The 22156-nt window shown below is 42.0% G+C and overlaps 1 protein-coding gene across 4 annotated transcripts in view; it reads left to right on the forward strand.

The window, feature by feature from the left end:
- Positions 1 to 2149, forward strand: part of ldlrad3 (low density lipoprotein receptor class A domain containing 3) — a 109346-nt gene extending 107197 nt beyond the window's left edge. For all 4 annotated transcript variants that reach the window (XM_085164816.1, XM_085164817.1, XM_085164815.1 and 1 more), the window contains one exon: positions 291 to 2149. In XM_085164816.1, the coding sequence (XP_085020942.1) occupies positions 291 to 492 (202 nt within the window). In that variant the 3' untranslated portion in view covers positions 493 to 2149. The remainder of the gene's footprint in view (positions 1 to 290) is intronic.
- Positions 2150 to 22156: the final 20007 nt, after the last annotated feature.

Genomic DNA, 22156 nt, shown 5'->3' on the forward strand with positions numbered 1-22156 from the left:
GCTAAAATGGTAAAATAATAGTAATGAGATCCTGATAAAAAGAAGGAAGTTTGCTTTCTTTTAACAGACACTCAGTGTTCTTGCTTCAAAGGGTGGAAAAAAACGAAACGATTGCATAATTATTCATATTAATGGAAACTAAATGAGAAAAGGTGAAAATTCAGTTCAAAATAGTTCTTACTTAACTTCATTATATTCTCAGATGGGAGAATACATCCTTTTTTGTCCTTGATCGCTGGCACAGAAACGATTGTACAACCCAGTGTAATGTTTCTTCTGTCTGTCTTTAGTCGACCTCCTTGGTTTGACCTCCCTCCGCCCCCTTACCTCCAAGATGGAGAGCTTGCTTCAGAAGGCGAGCTTCCTCAATATGAGGCCCCACAGGACCCCGTGAGCCACCCCGCGGCTCATCCCTGCACCTCAACACCCAGAACTGTGGCCACAGGCACGCGGCCGAGCAATTGCTCCGGAGAGGGGTCGGCCCAGCTGTAGCTACTTTAATGGAGACTGATAGACCTTAAAGACTGCAGGACTCAAGGACCAGGCTGCAGGGCAGCATGATGCCAGGACAGTCCACAGCAAAGACCCGCTTGAGGTGATTCAACAAGGACTGACAGGCTGAACAGTGACCTCAGCTTGTTGCTGACATATCACTGAAGAACAGCTCTCCCTGGTGGACTGAGCTTGTGTGTTGGCGCCCCCTGCTGGGATCACAGCTGTACTAGTTTGGTTGAATTCTCCCCCTGAAGAATTACTGTGTATATTACCTACCAGTGACCACAAACTGTATCTCTAAAGTAGGAGCTATTTCATCAACATATTCATTAACATGTAATGTTGTGTGTCAGCGGCGATATTTGTCTTTGTGTGTTACTTTTCTGCAGCACTTGGAGAGCGAAGTCAGAGTCGTGCAGCACTTTGCGACACTCCCCTCTCAATTTTAGATTTCGTGTCTACAACGTCTGACTTTTATTTTCGATTCAACTGCAAAATACTCTAATAATAGATCAAATCTATCCTGCTGAGAAGATTTCAGAGACGTAACAGAATCCCATGAAGCTGTGGCAAACGGGAGCGTCTCAGTGAGAGAGAGTTTTTATCCGATTGAAGTCCTGATGTGAAACATGAACTAATAATATGGCTAGTGATAAATATTAACAGTTTCAGATTCTTTAATAGGATTTTATAGATATTTGTTAAAGATGAGTGGAGGTTGTTTCTTTCCTTTCAGTATTTGTTCGTTCACTGTTTCTTGTCATTTGGTTAAATTCCAGCTGAAAATGTGAAGAGGACCAGAGTTAGAAATTATATAGATTATATAAGTTATATAGTTAGAAGAGCAGAAGTTATGTAAGTTTTAAGTTTTAGTTTAAAAGAACCACCCTGCTGGTAATGCATTTCTATCTGAAGGCCTGTAAGTATTTTATGTAAACACAAAGAAATAGAAAATACAAAGAATTGTGTTGAGGCCTTATTTTATGCTAGTGCCTTCTTTGTTTGTGGTATTCAACAATAAGCTGTCAGGAAACCTTTTAAGAACACGCTGTCTTCCAAAATGTAATGAATTTATATAACTTTGTGATTCAGAAAATTCATCCTTAGTAGTATTAAAGTCACGAAATTTATATCCGAAGGTTCTTTTATTCATTTTAAAGCGGTTTGTTCAACACTGTATACACACACGCACACACACACACACGTATGTGTAAAAAATAGAGAAAGTTATCTATTTTAAGTAGAAGGCTACTTGGAGTTTAAAAGTGGGAGATGAATGTGTAACAGTGAAATTACGTTTTTAGTTCTCGCCTAAAGGCAGCGGTGATGATGCAGGTGCAAAAATATAAAACAATCAAACCAAAGATAGTCATTATATAAACCTGTTTCCCTCCAAAGGAACATTTATTATGCCTGTAACTTTATTATATCAGAACATGCAAAGGTTTATTGGGTAAAGCAGAATTCATGTTATTGCTGTAAAACTGGAAAATGGTTCTCAGGACAGATTGTACCAGTTCGACGATTCAGTTTATATCTCAGTTTCTTGTTTTATTTCTCATTTGTTCTCATACATATTTGTGAAGTGGACCGTGATGATCTTTTTACCCTTTGTATTCTGTACATTGGAAATAATATAAATATTTCTGACTCAGATATTACGTGTATGGCTTTTTTGTATACGATTCTTATATATTTATTTGTCATGAGTCACAATAGTCATTATTAACATTAACATTAATTTTTTTATTTTTTTTTTTAAATACAGGTGTTGATAATAATGTTATTATCATCTGGATGATAGAGTGTAAAAGCAACATACCACCGTGTAACAGCACAATAGCACAATAATGAGCTTGATGTAGTAATTCAGTAAAAGGACTAGATGTTGTAGTCCCTGATAATGCATTGCGTTAAATGGTGAGATTCTTGAGGGATGGCTGTTATGAGGAAAGGCAGCCCACAAACTTTACCAGCAGCACACATCGTTGTGTGCCTCAACTTTCGGTCTTTTACCCAAGCTAATCTGCCATTTTTGGGGGGATTAGAGATCTGATCTAGGTTATCATATTAAGATTTGGGACACATCGTCAGTAGTGGACCTTGGATTTATCGGGTGTTTTGGCCATTATCACTAGACACCCTTGTCCAAGATTCAACTTCCTCATCCAGGATTCAAACTTTTTTTTTTTCCCAATCTCTGTGTTGCACACACATAAAAATTAAAAAAAATTAAAAGTCTTCTTTCAGCTGCTTCCTTTAAGTTTCATCTGCCTTCATCTCATCCTGAAATCATAAACCTTCCCTGGAAGCTCCATGTTCCACATTCTCTGTCCAGAATAAAGTACATGAAATTGTGCAGCACTTGAGTGAGGTGACCTCTGGACCACTTTTTTGTAAATCAGTTGGGACAGTAATCTTACATATTACATTCAACTGTTAACTTATTATGATTAATAAGGATTGCTAACTCTCAAACGTACAAGGCTGATGGGGTATTGTGGTCACCCCACTGGGCGGGTTTGTAAATAAAGTGGGATTTTGAAATTTGCACCACAGGTGTGTTGACTAGGAGGCTGAGGGGTAGCGCTGCCAGCTGCCAGTATTTTGTTTAAATTTTTTTAAATTGATCTAATAAAATATAACTGCAATATAATAATATATATTATTATAATATATAATATATAATGGTAAATGGCCTGCATTTGTATAGCGCTTTTCTAGTCCCTAAGGACCCCAAAGCGCTTTACACTACATTCAGTCATTCACCCATTCACACTCACATTCACACACTGGCGATGGCAAGCTACATTGTAGCCACAGCTGCCCTGGGGCACACTGACAGAGGCGAGGCTGCCGGACACTGGCGCCACCGGGCCCTCTGACCACCACCAGTAGGTAAACATGGGGTTAGTATCTTGCCCAAGGATATTTGGCATGCAGCCAGGAGGCAGCCTGGGATCGAACCACCGACCTTCTGATTAGTGGCTGACCTGCTCTGCCACTTGACAGCCATATGGGGGCTGACAGCCATATATGGCTGTCATATTATGACAGCCATATTATATACATAATAAATATATATATATATATATATATATATATATATATATATATATATGTATAAAAAATATAGCAGCAAACAGCTTTCAAAACTTCAGCTTTCTCTTATTTTTTCTATTAAAATGGGCAACTAACATAGCAAAGGGATGCAATAATGAAATATATTAATGATATATTTTTTAATAACAAGAACCATTATCTTGTTTTACTCAAATCAACGTTCTTGATGACGTGTTTTTACAAATAGTCAGGTGAAGACGATCGGTAACTAAAATGCTTTTATTATTTAAAATATCGGAATTTTACTGACAGTCAATTTCAACAATGATACAATGTTAATTCTTTTATTGCTGATTTATCTACTTACGGATTCGATTAGGTTCGATATGTTCAGGCCACTCACCGTGTATTTTGGGGGGCAGTCTCAAAGTAAGGCCGTTCCCCTTAGCAACCAGTGAACAACAAAATCACATGATAAATACCAAGCACTGAGGCAACAAAGCCCGCAACAGTTTAAAATAATTTGAAACAATAAAGGTTGTTTCTGCTGCTGTATCTCTTTAACCTTTTCAAACAACCTCAAAGTGTCTGTCAGAGATGTTTGGTGAGTAGTTAGCATGTATCAGTGCTCTTCTGCCCACAAGTATTGATTTCCTTTACTACTTTCTCGAATGCCTCAGTGGCAGCTGCGCGGACTCATGCAATGTCACAGTTCTACCAACAGATGGAAGCATTTCACCATCATGAAAAAACCTCACGCCTGTGCAAAAGCTGATTTCTGTTCTGCCAAATTAGCATACGTATCAAATATTGTTTTGTGTGGCTGTGTTCGTGTGTGGGTACTGCTGTTTATGTATTGCTTGATAAAAACAAAATTCAAACCGTCAGATGATTTGTGTTCATGGCAAGTATCCAAATGTGTTACACATAATTTAATGGATACAAAACAAATATTATCTCCCTAGCCACCTCAATTTTTATTGCAACATCCCTCAAAGCCCCCCCGTTTCATCTGGCCCCTCCCACCCTAATATCCGCTTTACAGATAGCGTGATGCCATCTTTGACAGCACTCGGCCCTCTCCTGTCCTTTCCATCGTTCTACCTGCTCCCTGACTCCTAATTGTTCTTTGTTCCACTCTTCTCAGTTTTTATCTTTCTGCCCTTTCTCATTTTCTCTCCTCTGCCCCCTCCTCCCCCTTTCATTGCAAGCCGCTTACACTCTGATCACCCCGCGCTCCTTTACCTCATCTTAAACTGTGATGCTGGAGGCCCATGTTTGCTTAGCCCAAGCCCTTAACTACACAGACCTTTAATTAAAACCCTGCACACTTGTCTTTTTCTGTCCGGTGAATAAGAGGAAATCTGGACTTTCTGCATAGGCTGCTGAATAGTGTGTGGCTGGATCAGTGGAGGCCATCCCTGTAAATATATTAGGTCAGTGGAGTAAGAACAGTGAAGACGATGCAAAGAATGACAGGAAGAGGACTATGTTTAGAAACTGGGTTGGCTGTTATGATGGTAGTAAAGAGAAAGGCGATGTTAATGTTCATGTAGATGAGAAGCATTGTTAACAGATACCATGGCAGCATTCCAAGGAGATGAGCCAGAAAGTAGTTTTACTCTCTTGAGGGTCTTTCATTTAGCATTAGCATAGCTTTCAGCTATTGGAAACAGTGCAAGTGTGATAAAATCTGGCTTATATCCCACTTGTAATAAAGACGTTCATTCTTTCAGCTAGCACTAGATGAGACTGATGAGGTTACTCTATATTTTATGTTTTATTTCATTTCTAATAACATCATATCAGAAAATGAAGGAGGGATATAAATATGGATTTAGTCACGTAAGTGTTTACTGTTCATTTTGCTTGGATTCATGCAATTCTCCCAGGCCCACTTTCGCTCGCACATACACGAGCACGCACACTTACTTGGCTGTTGTGCCACTGGTCCAGTGAACTGAAGATAAGACCCAGTGTTTTCACATGTAAATGGTGCGCGCACAGAAGGGAAGGAGGGCGTATTGTTAGCAGGAGCAGCTCTGAGGAGCTCTGCTGAGGGTTTGGCCAGTGGAGCCCTTATCAGATGAAGAGCAGGCCTCTGAGGGAAGGAGGGGTCGGCGAAGGACAAGGGCTGTGTGGGGTTGAGGGGGCCAACAGGAGAATAGAACAGCTGGCGGAGTCACGCGTGCAACCCCAAAAACACACAGAGGCCAGACACACTGAGCACGGTGGGAATCTCCTCAGCTAAGAGATTCACAAACACACGGCGTCTAGTGTGATTATCAACCACTAGCCAGCAAGGCTGAGCACATAATCGCGCACACTGCAGTCGGAAAAGAGGACCATTTCACACAATCGTCGGCACACATACACACCGAAACACAATCGCAAATACACATTTCCATACAGGCGTCTTTCCACATCATTAGTCTGACACACAAGCAGGAAAAGGAGGACTATGATGATGCTAAATGCACAGATAGCTGAATGACCTTTCAGAAATGAGCTTTTTTCTCTGAGTGAAAAAATCAGCAATACTTTGAACTGCCACCTGGCTTGTCTTGCTCCTATTCACACGCTACAATAAATTTCAGAATAGGACAGATTGTCGTAAATGTGAAAAAGTGAAAAATATGCACTTCTTGCAGCAGACAACATGCATTTCTGCTCCTGAATCAGTGTATGTCACAGTCTGATAGTCAAAACAAAAAAAAAGGACAAGTTCATAGGCCATTCAAAAGAAAAGTCAAGGACATGTTCATCATATACATCATATATCATGTAGTCTTTTAAATTCTGTTAGATTAGTTCATAAATATTAAAACATGCATTTATAATTTTTTGTACGTAACTTTAAAACTATCCAGTTCCACCTTAAAAATAAAGCAGAGGTATCATTAAGTCAGACAGCATACCGATAGAAACAAAAATTCCTAATATATATGCATTTATGCACATATATGCAGAAGTCAGACCAGCATTAGCAGCTGAAACAGTAACACTTCCCTGCTTAAGAATAGGCCGGGGTGTTGGCTCTTGTCCTTTCCATTCAGGCCAGTGTTAAACACACAAACTAGCATGCTAATGGGTAATCCCTGAGGACCGGCCACCTTTGTCCCAGCCCTAAGAGGATGTCTCTCTCTGGGCACTGGGTGACAGCCACCAGGCTGCCTGCTCCTGGACAACCAGCATGCTGCCAGATACTGATCTCAGTCCTCCAGAGGGATGCCAGCAGGTTGCGAGGCTCTGATTGGTGTCTGATGGGCGGAAGATTGGCGTCTGTCCCGATTTTCTTTTTGTTTCTCCTCTATCTGTGATGCACCAGGAGGAGGTTTGCTATCTTTCTTGGTGAGAGGGAAGTGAAAGTGTAGTGTAAGGCATTTTGTCATGCAGCAGGTGGTCTGTATGCGTCAACAAAGAGATCCAGCGGATCTGATAGACTTTTACTGGTTGCCTCAAAGCCATGTCGAGTGACCTCCAAAGATTTGAAAACAAATAGTTGGTTTATAAACTAGTTGACCTTTGTATTTCTGTTGAACAATGGAGAAAAAATTAATGGTTTTGGGAGAAGTGTAAAGGAGGAGGGGGGTGGTTTTTTATTTTAACGCAGTGTTGAAAGGTGTTCCTGTGGTTATAAGCACTCAAGCATCCCTCTCTGTGGATTAGGACATTCCACACTGCAAGGTGGACACTGCGAGTCTCGGAAAAGGCTGCCATTGATTTGCTGAGAGGACATTCCACAGTGCAAGGTGCAGTAAGGAGGCCAGAGGAGGAGGTTAATCCTTTGGGAATACTTCAATTCCTAATCTTTGTGATGTGATGTGTTTTGTAGATTACATGAAATACATGAGCAGAGGGAGACCGGTGTGAAGCTTCAGAATTAATGACAACATCATGTAGCGTGCGTGTGGTATTACATGCTGTCGGCCAAAGGATAGTCATATGATGATGATTATTTTAAACAATTTATCCAGCCCTAGTTCTATACTGTCTATGATGAAATATTGTGGCCTCATCCCAGCTCTGCACCCTCATCTGTCTTTTCACCCCCAGAGAACCGAGCTCCACATAAAGCAGCACCCAGTGCATGCACACAGACACACACTCACTACAATCGCACATACACTGGCAGTAAGCCAGTGTCTACCCCTTAAAAATACCATATATTGATACTATTTTAAACTTTCACATACATTCAAAATTGAGCTAGGTATCTTAAAATCACTTATATGTATACTTCCCCCACATTTAATATTCCTCAGCTTGAAAACAGATCTGCATGTGGTGGTCTCATCTTGCGAGCTACCTCCCACGATGCAAAAAGTCTTTTGTTTTTTTTCCCCTCAGTATGTGCCATGTTCCCTAACAATTCCCCACCCGCAACATCTATCTTCATGCGTGCATCCTCATCCATACATGAACTTTCACGTCTTTTCATCATACTCCTCACCAATATTTCCACCCTTCCCCCAAGCTCCACCCTCACACTTTTAAAATGAAACACACGCAGCATAGAAACTATACGTCTATCCCCAGCCCAAGTCTCCCTACCACCCAAGGCCACCCCATGCCTCGCACGTTCCCTTCAAACAGGGAGCACGACACAGGGCCCCTCCATCCTTATCTTCCCTGGGCCTCCCCCCCCGGCTTGTTCCATCCATCATATCTGCCCCTTTCAGCTTCCATCGTGTCCCCACAAAGGGAGCTAACCAAAAGAAAAGCCAAAAAAAGGGGGAGAAGAATACAACTGCTACCATGCAGAACAGTGCTGGCTAGAGGACTGCCTTTTGTCCCGGGCCATGCATCTCCTCGCCTGGTCTCTCCTACAAACCCAACCCTCTTCTCTGAGGGAACAACAGCCCCTAAGGCTTGGGGGATGGGTGTGGTTCTGACTAAAGCAGTATATAGTTAAGGTCCCCTTGATGGCCCCTTGGTCACCAGCAAACCCTTCGTGTTGAGCTGTCAAACGGGGCGGCCCTGGGCACTCCCCTTGCATCCACAGGCACACCCTCTGGGGGGCAGTAAGAGCCCCAAACTCCTGACTCGGGGGCCCCAAAAGACGGGGCTCACCGTGCTCTGCTGGCCTGACCACTGAGGCTCTGTCAAGTGGAACCATAACGCTCAGGTGAGGAGGGGGACTTGGTGTACATCTGCAGGGAACTCTTAACGAAATGCGAGGGGGGAAAGTAAAGGATTTACATAGGTTGACATCAAAGGCACCTTTGACTTTTGTGTGGTATGTGCACTCAACTGTAATGCTGGTGGAACACATTTCATTTCTGATAGCGCAGAAAGAGAAGAAAGAAAGAGAAACGCCTTTCATAGCAGTTTGTGCCGATTCAAATAAGGCAGAAGCCGAAAAATAAAAAGATTGAGGAGGGGAGTGCATAAGTGAATGGGCAGCATCCATTAAATGCAAACAAAAGCTGGTGTCTTTCTGTTGGTGCTGATGTTCTGCTGCAGGCCATAATGCTTTTGTGGCCCAAGGAAGAGAGGGAAGTCCCTGCTTGGTCACGTTCACACCCTCTTCAGATAGAGCACCTCTCTCTGCTGGTCATGGATGTTACGAAGTCCTGCAGCTGCTTAGACACAATTGGAGGTGGAAGGGTGGAAAAGATAGATGGTCGGGAGCAGACGCGAAAACAAAGTGATGTTTAAGAGATCAAAATAAAAACTAGGATGACAAACGAAGCAAAGGGGGGGGAAAAAATGCACCAAACTTTTTAAACTGGTTAGTATGTAGAAGTTGATTTTTTTTAAAACAGGAGTGACATAAAATATATTAAGGCTAACCTGGAGAATTGTAGAGGATAAGGATTATGCAGAAAAGGTTGGCAGACAGGAATTATTAATGAGGAGAAACCCTAGGTCAGGGGAAACAAAGTACATGTTGGATTATCCAAATTCAGTGTGCTACTTTATTAGACCCTGGAGACCTGTGAGGCAGATATCAGACTTGCAGAATAAGAGGAGCTGGAAGGCTGGAGAGAGGAAACTACTACTGATAATTGGAGAACGGTTTCTAGCACTAAGAAAGGTGCAGACACTGACTGTTGACATTTTTAATGACTATTTAAAAAATGTTACCATTTTTGTCATAGTTATTTTTTATATATATGTGTGTGTGTGTATTCATTCAATCTTTGGAGATGTAGGGAAGGCAGGAATGGAGACAATGAGGACAAAATTGGAACTTGTAACACACACACACACTCAATCAGTCCTCAGACACACAGGACCCTAATGGAAGCGTGACTGACCACGTTCCACTTCTTTTCACTAGAAGCACAATGGTGTGCTGAAGCTGCAAAAAGCCAGTTGCGTGTGTGTTTCTGGCGTTCCGTGTACGTGCACGCGCGGGTATGTTTATTCATGTAGGCCTGTGTCCGGTCTTCGCGCACACAGATTGCGATTTTCCCAGGTGAACAACGCCATACGGAGCATTGCATCTTCAAGCTCATTAAAGACCATTCTGACCTATTAGAAAGCATTCAGCAGGGTGTGCATTCCCCCAGACTCCTGTGTCAGGGCACAGAGCCATGCCCAAAGGCCTCAGGGTGGGGACCTATGCTAAATGAGCCGAGGGAACACACCAGAAGGAGCTGATCCCTTTTCTTCGGTGATCGCTGGTTGTTGTGTTGATGGATAGGATGAGTGGCGGGGTCGGGGAAGTGGGGGGGTAACAGCTTGTTGAGTTCCCTTACTCGTGGAATTCAAAAATTTATAGGAACTGTTGAATAGAGGGGACGATGAGTTATTAAAACATTTAAATTTGCATCCTTGTAATCGTTTAAATGACGGGGGGAGCAGTAAGTTCACCATCTGTGTAATAATTATCATTTTATTCCTAAAATGTCTGTTAAGATAGCAGTGTTGTGCTGTCATAACTGATCGGCAGAGACAAAACACCCCCCCTTGTGGGCAGCAGTATGAACAATCAAGTGTCAGGCCTCTATTGATTCCAGTGAAGTGGAATTGGACCAGAAACCGCTGTGATGCCTTTAAGTTTCAAACAGATTGTAACATGTGTGTGTATGTTTGGAGAGACGAGAGAGGCAAGTGTTGCAGCATTCACCCCTGATGGTTATAAATGAGAGTCATGTCAGCAAAAGGACCCCCAAGCCATCTGTGATACTCACAGCTGATCTCATAGTGCGATGCACTACACACACTGAAACACAAACTGTGTGAGAGGAACCAAAACCTCTGCAATTTCTCCTTTTTTCTCAGATTCCCACCCCAGGGTTAAATGTCTTAAATTACATTTCAATTGGCTTTTAAACCTGAGTCCTGTTCTCACGGTTGTGATTGTGGGTTATGCAAAGTTCCATTCACTGTCCTCTCTTCCAAGGATTTGGTCATTGCGTTATTTGTAGCTACTTTTGTGGCTTTAGTCTGACAAAGGAAACAGAAATTTATTTTAAAAAGCCTTACCAAACTTTGTTTTTTAACTTGCATAGATATCAATTTCAGGAAAAAATCGGCAGTTTCATGTTTTCTACCATGCTTAAGTGACCTGCCTGTACAAATGACACATGGGATTTTAAAAAATCTATTTTACTAAGACCTAGAAATCAGACAGAGACACATAGAAAGGTTTTAGGCATTGCGAGAAAATAGATTTCTATCCACACGTGGTTCACTTCAAAGAAGCAACTGCAAACGAATGTGGGAAGAAGCAGGGCATGCATTACCAGTGTAATGTTTCACTGATAACAGGTTCAAATTTACTGCTGAATAAGACGTTCTGTTGGATATTAAGGATAGGCCCAAACTTTTTCTAGGTCTCCCAAAAAACATGATCTATGTTCTTTTTAAGTCAATTAATCAGACTCCTTGCCACCTTGTTCCCTCTGGTAAGGAGAGCAGGAGTAGGCAGAGCCTCCTCTTGCCGTTAGGGCTCGAAGAAGGAGATTCAAATATTTATAGAGCTACGCACCGCGATCCATTTCTCTCTCGTGACATTCTCTAATTCCTTCTTCAGCAAATTGTGCTTTGGCAGCCATCTCCAGGTTGAGAAATAGCCGAGCGCCCAATCAGATCTAAATTCATTTTAGCACCAGTAGAAGTCAAATATAAACATCAACAAGCCCGTATAACAGAGCAAACCATGAATCATACTCAGTTGTGACCTTTTGTTGAGGCACTAGAGAATACCAGCCTAAGAGGAATGCTGCCATTTCCTCCACACTACAGTATGGTGGTTAAAAGGAAAGGCAGTTGCCAGGGCAGCATGTGGCGGTATGTTCTGGTGAAGGCCGAGACAAAGCAACATGTGACAGGCTTGCCGTCCCCCTACAGCTGTGACCTGTCTGCCACCCTGGAGAGGGAAGAGGAACAGGAAGGGAAAAGAGAAGGATTGAAAGAAGGAAAGAAGCGTGGATGTAGTGAACCTGCTAGTGAATATAAAGGAAGGTGTTTGCTTGTGTGTGTATGTGGGAGCGTATGACTTTCTGCTGGTATTTGCCTTTACCTGCAACCATTCATCCATCCAATCTGCTTTGCACTTTCTGGGTTTATTTATTAATGGGGACCCAGCGAAGTGCACCGTTGAATATTATATTGATATTCATATTTGGCTACGAGCCGTTTTCGGTTGTGTTACACTTTCACAATCACAAGGATGTTAATGAACCTTCGTCTTCTGCCGGATAATACGCTTTCAGTGTTTTCCCCCTCAATCGGCTCCACTCTGCCATTACAACAGATCTCCTATCTGTTGCAGGATGAGCACTTTTCAAGAAAGCTGCCAGCCATAGTCAGCCGGTTATGTAAGTATAAACAGATTTGCATGGTCCCAAATACTCTGATTATAATCTCTTCAAAAACCCAACCTAGCAGGATAACTTGCTTTGTGTAAACACCTCTATCAGTATAAATAGGCGCAAACTGGCTGACATTTCAATCAGCTCCCCAAAAGCTGGTTTTCTGCATTCTTTCTGCACATGCACCGTATGTTGACATAAATGCCCCCCCACCCGCCACACACACACATACAGCTTGGATTCTAGCTGAACTGGTCCTCTTCAGAGAATTTGTTTTAATTTCAAAGTCTTAAAGAATAAAGTCCAACACAATAATGGGAACCGCGGTACTCAACAGACGATGGACATCCATCTTCAGCGAGCCGCTAAAAGAGATAAGACAGCCATTGAGCGAGATGAATGCATGACATATTCATCACTTTTGCCCATGTAACACTGTTCCGATTATATGCATTAGCAGATGTAAACTGCAGACAGATTAAAATCCCATCCCAAGTACAAAGTTAATCGAAATCATTGCTATCGGAGTGAAAACAGGTGTGCATTTCACTTTCATTAATGAAAGTTTATTTTTAACAAAAATACAAGAAAAGGGAGATTGGACTAGATAAAAATATGACAAGAACGTTTTAGCAAAACGTGTCTCCACACCGGCTCAATCTGTCGTCCTCGCTGCTACTTCAAACCCACCCAGTGCTGAAGAACAAAGAGGTCATAAAATAGCACAAAGCTGCAAAAGACAAAGAAATATAAAAGAGTGGCTTTAGTCAAAAACAACTGGCATAACAGTGAGAGGTCAAAGTGGCAGGGGACCGAACTCTTGACCTCACCGGTGACCGGGAGCTGCTACCTAATTAAAACAATACACTCATAATCTTTCCTTTTCTAAGCGGTCTGTGTCCCTGTGTCTTCTAATGCCTATGCATGGAGGTACACCTCCTGGTAGGGGTCTTCATCAATAATCACGTCTCTCATCCACCCTCCTTATGTTCCTTTCCTCCCCCAAACTCCCTTGCCACAGAGCCTCTCCTGCTCAACTCAAGTGGGTTGCCTCGTTCCAACAAAAGACGTCTCTTTATCATCCTCCTCCGAGGAGACAGAGGGACAGATGAGGAGATAGAAGAGCATCAGCTCATCCCTATAATCCAGGGTAGACAGAGAGACTCTTCAGTGAAGATGTGGGGAAATCCACTGATCTGGGGCTTAAGATACAAACTCTACAAGAGATCTGTGGTTCTCGTTGGGGTCATCACAGCAGGGCGGGACACCACTGGCAGTGCGTGGAGCACACGCTGCAAATACACAGCATGGCTGTGATAAGTACAAGTACATGCAGACGTAAATAGAGATACAGGTTGGCATTGGAGCTAGGTCATGGCTGAATTAATTTTTTTTCCTGAAATTATAATAAATCACAGTTTGGAAAAAAAAATAAAACAGCATCATCGCCACATATATAAAGGAAACCATAGCACTGAATTTCTGCACAGATAAAATTAGTTTTGGTCAGTTAGAGTTTGTACCAAAACACAGTTTTTCAACACCTGCAAACTATTTATGTTCTTTTTCTGGATGTGTACTGGAGGTAGTTTTGTAAACTTTGCTGTGCATCCGCTTCAGACGGCACTCTTGCATGCATACACATGTGTAACAGTATGAGCATGTGGTTCACCGTGTGCGTGTGCGCCATTGTGTTTTCTTGTGTGCGTGTGACTGAGTGTGCGCCTGCATTCAGCTTCTCCCTGCAGCTAATGAGTGGCGGCCCACCTCTCCAGCAGGCCTGGCAGTCCTCGGGTATGGGGCTGGAGCTGGCGGTTTTCTCATGGTAATCACACACTTTGTCCCGGGGTGGATAATCCTGCACTGGCTTTGTCTGAGCCCCAGAGGAGAGCCCCACAAGGTCGACCCCGCTTCACAGAGAGCCACAAAGACCCGAATGCGGTAGCAGCACCCCTCTCCAGGCCTGCGCTCCTCAACACGTATCCCGTACACTCAAGACACACACACACACACACGCACACGCACAAAAATGGCATGCTTGCACACATCTGAGTGCATAGCAATCGGCACACACTCATTAGTTATTCTCAATTTCAGCAGCAAGGGCTGGAGTCATTTAAACAAGCTGCTTCTCCACCAATACAGTCATTCAAATACACAATTGCATATGTTATACTTCTAAACAAATGCAAGGTGTGTATTTGGTATATTTAAAATGTGTTTGTCGGGAAGTTTAATTGGGACACTGCAAGCCTGCTAACATTAACTCAGATTTTGATGCAACGCTCCCCTGCGGCAGAGTGAAAACAAGCAATGCAGGACTGAAAAAAACCCATAAGAGGTCATTCAGAGCAGTATTAACAGTGATATATGAGTCATGCATGCACAGAAAGCCTCTAGGTGTTTACTTTACAACAAATGGATATATTAAAAGTATAGAATAGTCGTATTCTGCATTTAAATAAACCCTCTGATCAAAACAAATTTTTATTCCTCTTTGATTTTCCTATCATTGGTTGCATTCCTCTCTATCCTGATTTATAGAAATAGGTTGTATTGCTGGAAGTAACATGTTCAGGGCTTGCTGTAGCATCAGGGAAGATCAGCTCAGTTGAATATCTGGAGGGCCAGAGAGAGAAGATGAAGCAAAGCGGAGTAGAAGACAGGCTCCCACAGGTCTCTCTTACACCCCGTCTACTCCCGAATCATTAATGTGAAATGCAGCTAACAGTGCTTAAACCGCCACCTTGTTGCTCTCTGGAAGCAACACTTGTATGTGATACTGAGCAGTTACCGAAGTTTGCTAGTCTACAGTCAGGTTTCCCACTGCCACTGTAAGCACCAGCGTTTGCCTTCAAGCCATGAACAAGTGAGATAAATGCTGCATTTAGGTTCTGCTTTAGAGATTACGGAATAGTTTGGAATAAATGAGAATTTGTGATTGCTCAGTAAAATCAATTGCTCGCTGCTACCTGTTGTCTTTTGTGAACCCAATAAGCAATAAGGGGGGGCGGGGGGCTACAAGAATCCAAGGATGTCTTTCCCAGTTTCTTGGTGATCACTCCCTGGAGTTTAAATGCCTAATGTAGAGGAAATTTCAGAGATGAGCCCAGATCTGGGGTCTATTCGAAGGAATGAATGTGTCTCACTGGGTCATTAGCCAGGGGGAGTGAAGCACTGTGGACCAGTGTGAAGAGGCAAAGAGAGGGTTTGTAATCCTCTATAGCCAATGGGACACAGCCAAATGTCTGTCTTGGGACACACTAGGACATTTTTGTTCCACAAACAAGTGAGACACACACACACACATAGCCACACATACATGCATAAACACACACAGACACACACACGCACACACAACTCTAGAAAGCCATTGCTCCCACTCTTGTAATCCTCATTGGGTATTCCGACAGAGTTTTGCCGTGGACACCAAGTTGACAGAGTTAGAGAGAAAAAGAGGAACGCGGGGAGGGAGGGAGGAAAGGGAGAGGAAAACATTTTAAAAAAAAAAAACATCACCCTTCTTTGCCTGAACAGCCGTCATTGGTTGATGGCACAGGGTCTTTTCTTTTCTTTTTGCTAATTGGCCACCCAGGCATTGACTCTGGCGTGAGTTCTAGCCCAAAACACGTGCATGTTTCTTGTCCCATGGAACACCCCCCGGTTATTCTCCACTCACCTTGGCCATTTAAATGATGAGAGGGAAGCTTGTAACCATGGCAAACAGAAGCAGCTCGCACACGAGATCGTGAAGACATTTTGCTGCAGGTGCAAAAAGGTCTTTAAGTTCAGCTAATATTGTTTCAACTGAAAACATTCTTATAGAGTAAAACCTTTTGCTTGCTTTTGCTAAGTCATATGTTGCAAAAACAATTTGTTTAGACTTTAAGCATGGATATATTGGATATAGATGTTATTTTATGCTATGCAATGCTATATATTGTTTTGTTTTTAATCTTGAGAATGTTGGCTAACTCTGGGCTTTCACCTTTAGAGCAAGCATTATTGCCCCCCGAGAATTCATTAGGGTTTGATGGACAAGAGGTGATCTCATTTGGTGGAATTTGGTCACATCTTTCACTTGTACCCCATGCCTTGGGGTGAAAAATGCAGACGTCTGCACTAATTTCTTTAAGAAAATAAAAAGAAAGAAGGACAAAGTGTGGGAGAAGAAGAGGTGAGAAAATAGTAATTTGATTGTCGGGAGGCTCCATATGGTTCGGTGCCTTTTAGGTTCACCCTGGCTGGCAGCTAGCAGACTGAGGCCTTTCTCTTTCTCAAACCAATGACAAACTTCTCTATCCTCCCTTCATCCCACTTCTCAATATCCCCCTCCATCCCCCTGCCAAACACCTCAAAAACACCCTGAATCTGGTTAGGAGAATAATAGAAGAGGCAAACAATGAGAGGGCATGGAGGGGTGGAAAAAAGAGAAGGAACGGGGGGGCTGTCAAGTGACCCACAGAAAACATTATCAAACAAGACTGGAACTCTAAGGGATTGACAATGAAGCGGCCTGCTCTTTTCTGTGCTACACCACTGGTGAGGCAAGATAAGGGAATTCCTCAATACAGCAAAAAGGGAAGAAAGGGGAGCACTGCTTTTGAAAGATTCAGACCACAAATCCAAACACTCCCCCCATAGATTATAGCTTGTGTGTTTTAAAGGGTGGCAGAAATAAAGCAGCACTTTGTTAGACAAGTTAGCCTTGTTGGTGTTGATCTGCGCTTCCATTGTGAGCAGCAGTTTTATGCAGTTCTATGCAGATGACAGGACGATTAGGAAAGGCCTGAACTACACAAGGCCTTTAAAGTTCTGATGCAGAGATCTATCGCAATAATTCAAATGGTAATACAATGCCTCTAAATGCTGCAGCTGTCTGAATTTACTGAGCCTTCAACATGAATGAATAAACACCAGATTTAGCTGTTGGTACTCATACTCCTTATCAAACCTTTTGGTGCACTCCAACCCAGAACGTCTGCAGTGTTTGAAAGCAGTGCTATGCTAATGTAATGTAGCACTGGTAAAAGTCAGCCTTGGGCCATGCAGCAAGAAACATTGAGAAGGCATTGTGTCAGAACTTTTATAATTACACTGACACGTTGTCAGAGCACTCGGCATGAAGCCCGGGGCAACAACATGAGCCTATCTGTTCCACATACGCTAGGGTAAACGTTTCAACGAGGCCTGACAGTGCCAGGTTACTATCAAACCCACAAACACTCTGACTGTGCCCTGCTTACCCTGCTCTGTACAACCCACTTTCACAGACATGTTCCATTTCCTCTCTTTAGAATAGAGCACTTCACCATTGCACAAAATATTGCAGCAGTATAAAAAGTAAAAGGGGATCCCGCTGCCCCAGATGAGACTCGTGAATCCGGACTTCATCTAACTTACAGAATGACTGACAAAACTTTGCTGACTCTAAAGTAATTGGTCAAGGTTGCCAATGACATGATTGCCTATTGACCCATTTGATGGAAGTGTGTTTGTGAAGGTAGGTGGGTTCCTCACGGGCAGACTACTGTTTAAAGATGGCTATCAGTTTGTCATTTTAGAAATGGATTAAAGCCCTAACATCCAATCACATAGGACATTTTGGAGTAACTAAATCAATCACAGCTTTTTAGCTCTTTCTTAAAAACTTCACCTGAAAGTTTCTCTCAAAGAGCGAAGCTAAATTGTTGTAAAATAAAAATTGTCCCAACCAACAACAACACAAAATATTCCCTGTGACACTATTTGATCTGTTATAAGACAAAAGACAAAATGCCACGAGAAAACCCCCCCACCGCAAAAAAATATGACCGTTAAGACAGTGCTTTCTGAATAAAACCAAGCCTAGTGCTTATCTCAACGTTTAAGGCAGAAGGAGCTTTACTTTGGAGCGGAGCTGCTCAAATATGCACTATTTGCACAGTGTACAACTTCCCAGTCACTACGGATTAGGCAAACAATACAGCTCCCCCACGCTGCCCCCCTCCGACAAAAAAAAACCTCCACCCAAATTAGTCTTTCTTTGGCCAGTTATAAAGACCTGAGTATGAATGAGGGCCTGTGTTAGTCTAGGAAAGATAACACACATTCACAGGGAGGTGGAACAAGTGCTGTGTATTCTGGTCCTCCTCATCATTTCATTGGCAAGAAAGAACTTATATTGACCAACTCACCGTCCTGATTGGTTGATGAGCATAACTGACCAGAGCAATGCCGTACACCTGTCCATCTGTTTGCTTTTATGGTGTTTGTTTATGTATGTAAGAGCTTGTCTACATACATGTAAGACCAGCTCCTTGTACATTCATGTTTACGAAAGACAAAATCCAATCGCCTAATAAGGTTTAGAGCTTAGAGAGTTTTATCGTAATGCCATGACAACCTGCCACACTTGTGCCAAGCCAAGCTAACCACACAAACAACACACACAAAATAAATCATCAAAGTTGCAGGCAAGAAATTTGTTTGCATGATTGTCTCAGATATCTATTTGCACAAGACTGTGTACTTTCGTGGCTACACAGTGAATTACATGAACTGTTGGGTTAATGTGAGGTAAAATAGTGATGAAATAGTGTTTTGATTTATAGACTTTCAACTCTTTGAACCACATGAGGTTGAGGATATGCCAGGAGCAAATTCCACCCTGTCAAATGCTAAAATTGCCCTCCTCTAATCACTAAGTAGAGGAATAATATGGTTATTTTGCAACTCTTTACCTTGTAAAGATTCATAAAAGCCTCTCCAATGCACCTGTGAGGACTCACTGGGTATAATAAACATTTGATTGACTGAAGAATGACTGACACATTTTAATGACATGCTGAATCACTGATGCCAGTGTTAAAAAATGAACTGAAGTATGATAGATGATCAAATGTATCAACCGTGCATGTATGAGGCAGCACCCGTGACATTTTAGAACAGCGAGCAAAAGCTGACACACAGTCATGGAAGATTTTCTTACACAACCCCAGTTCCCTGAAAGCTGGAAGACTGTAAGGTTCTCTTCACAATAGAACATAGAAAACAAAAATGTTTATTTGGTAGTGAGACATTTTTAAAAAGTTGATACAAGGGCAAAAATACTGGAAAAATTTGCATTTTTGGAACATTTTTTGGAAGTAATTAAGTTAATTGGTAAATCAAATAGCAGTTTGATGAAACAGCATCCATCTGCCAGATAGAATCGCTCCCTGAGCCTTGTTCTGCCAGACGTTTCTTCTTGTTAAAAGGGAGTTTTTCCTTCCCATTGTTGCCACAGCTTTTGCTCTTAGGCGGCGTCATACGATTGTTGGGGTTTTCTGTTTTGAGGCAACATTATGATTTGGTGCTATATAAATAAAAACTGAATTAAACTTCATGAAGGGTCTTTCTGTGCATAGTTTGCATGATCTCCGTGTGTTTGCGAAGTTTTTCTGCAGGTACTCCTGCAACCACAGAAGGGCCAAAGACATCCAGTTAGAAGGGTTAGATTAACTGTGGATTCTAAATTCACTATTAATGTGAATTTGAGTGTGAACACTTGTCTCTTCATTAGCTCTGCGACAGACTGATGATCATCCAGGATGTGGGCTAGGCTGACAGCTGGGAGCATCTTATAGAAGGAGAATTTATCGGAAGTTAAGAGTGGGAGAATTTCACCAATCTGCAACAAATCTTCATCTACAAACTGTAGGATAATTTCAGAGTAATGTTCCTCAGTTGATTTTTAATATATCATCAGTACATAATATTATCGTAAGATTCTGGAGAAATCTCTGTGCGCAAACGAGGCTGAAAATCAGTATTGAATGTTTGCAATCTTTGGACTATCAGGCAGCACATTAAAAATATGGAAATCACTGCGTGGTCTCAGGGACACTTCCAGAAATCACTGTCCATAAAGACGGTTCACTGTAGTATCCACAAATGCACATTTAAGCTCAGTCGTGTATAGAAGAAAGGATAAGTCAAAATGATCCAGAAGTTCTACTCCCCTATCTGGGCCAAAGCTTAAAATGGACTGAGGCAAAACAGAAATCTGTTCTGTGGTCTGACAAATCAAATTTTGAAATTCTTTTTGGAAAACATAGTGACTGAAGACTTCAGTTCCTAAACATTTGTAACTTTTGTTCAAAGAAAAGGTGTCGAAACACGGCAGTAATTCAGCCCTATCCCAAATTTTTGGGACGTGTTGCCAGCATCAAATTCATGAAATTCAAAATGAGACAGTATTTTTCATGAAATAGTAAAAGGTGTCTGTTTAGAATATGGGTTCGGGTGTTTTTACTATCCCAACTCTTTACAGGCTTGTACGTAAAGGCCAGCAGGCGGGGCCTAGACAGTAAAGAAAAAATGTATGTGTGAGTATGCAAGCATATGCATGTCTGAAAGAAAAAGAAAGAAAGCGCAGAGTCAAACAGCAACACCAAGAATGTTTAATTAAATTTTGAAATAAGCTCTGGGTGCTTGTGCTCTAAATGGCCCTCCAGCTGAAAGGAAGGATTAATACAGAGCACGGACAGGCCTGCAGCAACAGCGCGCTCATTACTGCAGAATGGAACGATAACTCCGAAAAAGCAGAAGGGGAAGGAAAACGAGACAAAAAGCAAGGGAGACGGTAGAAGTAATGGTGGGGCAGATGAAATGTAAAACCAAGTGTGAATTTGACAGAAGAGGTTCATACGAACTGTGTGGATAATGAATAATACCCCTGGAGCAGAAAGGGGCCAGAAATTCTCATATTCCACCACTCATATCAGTTTTACAATTCTCATCTCACACATATACATTTTTCACAAAATTAAATTCATCTTATTTTATCAAAATACTGCGTTTTAAGCTTAGCTTTATTTCTTCTTGGATATTTCTGAGATCTGGGAACACATGAAAATCAATTTTTAAAAAAAATCTAACAATGCATAAAGAGCAGAGATAGATAAGCAACCTCGGAATCTCCTCTTTAAGCACTGTAACTTTAAAAGGCATATTTACTCTGTATAATGTCTATTATTTCAGTTCTGCACTGTATTCAGCACAAATTGCAATCATGACTAAACGAAACTGGTAATAAAACATCTGTAGTCCCATTGCCTGATTACAAACAAATAAAGAGCATGCAAAATCTCTTACGAGCTCATTACGATCTTTTAGTATTCTAAAAATATATGACTCACTCTATTTCTTTCCGCTTATTTGGGTCCAGCTTGCAATAACAGCATTCCAAGCAGAGATGCTCAAACCTCTTGCTCCCCAACCACTGCCTCCGGCTCTTCCTGGAGGATAACGAGGCATTCCTTAGCCATCTGAGAGAAACAATCTCTCCGGGGTGTTCCAGGTTTGCCCACCTGAAAAATGGTAAATGGTAAATGGTAAATGGTCTTTATTTGTATAGCGCTTTTACTAGTCCCCCCTAGGGACCCCAAAGCGCTTTACACACCCAGCCATCCACCCATTCACACACACATTCACACACTGGTGGAGGCAAGCTACAGTTGAAATGGCTCCTTTTGCTGCAGAGGAGTACTGGCTGCAGTTTGAGAGCTTCTTAAATGGCGCAATTTCTCACCCTATCTCTTAAAGTGAGCCCAAGTTATGTTTCCATTCTCACCAAAATGCATTGTGCATGCGTGTGACTTTCTTTGTGAGCATGGAGTTATCAAAACCAATAGAAATGATGACCTAAATGAGTGTGTGAGGACCATGTAGCACACAAACCCCCTATTTTAATCAGTTAAAACAAATCCTACAACCAGCAGCAGCTAAAAAAGTAAACAACAGAGATGATAAGATGTGAAAACTGAGAGGAATACTTTAATTAGTATTGAGAAGAAAATGCCATCATT

This window comes from Neolamprologus multifasciatus, chromosome 7, assembly GCF_963576455.1.
Source record: "Neolamprologus multifasciatus chromosome 7, fNeoMul1.2, whole genome shotgun sequence".
Taxonomy (NCBI): Eukaryota; Metazoa; Chordata; class Actinopteri; order Cichliformes; family Cichlidae; genus Neolamprologus; species Neolamprologus multifasciatus.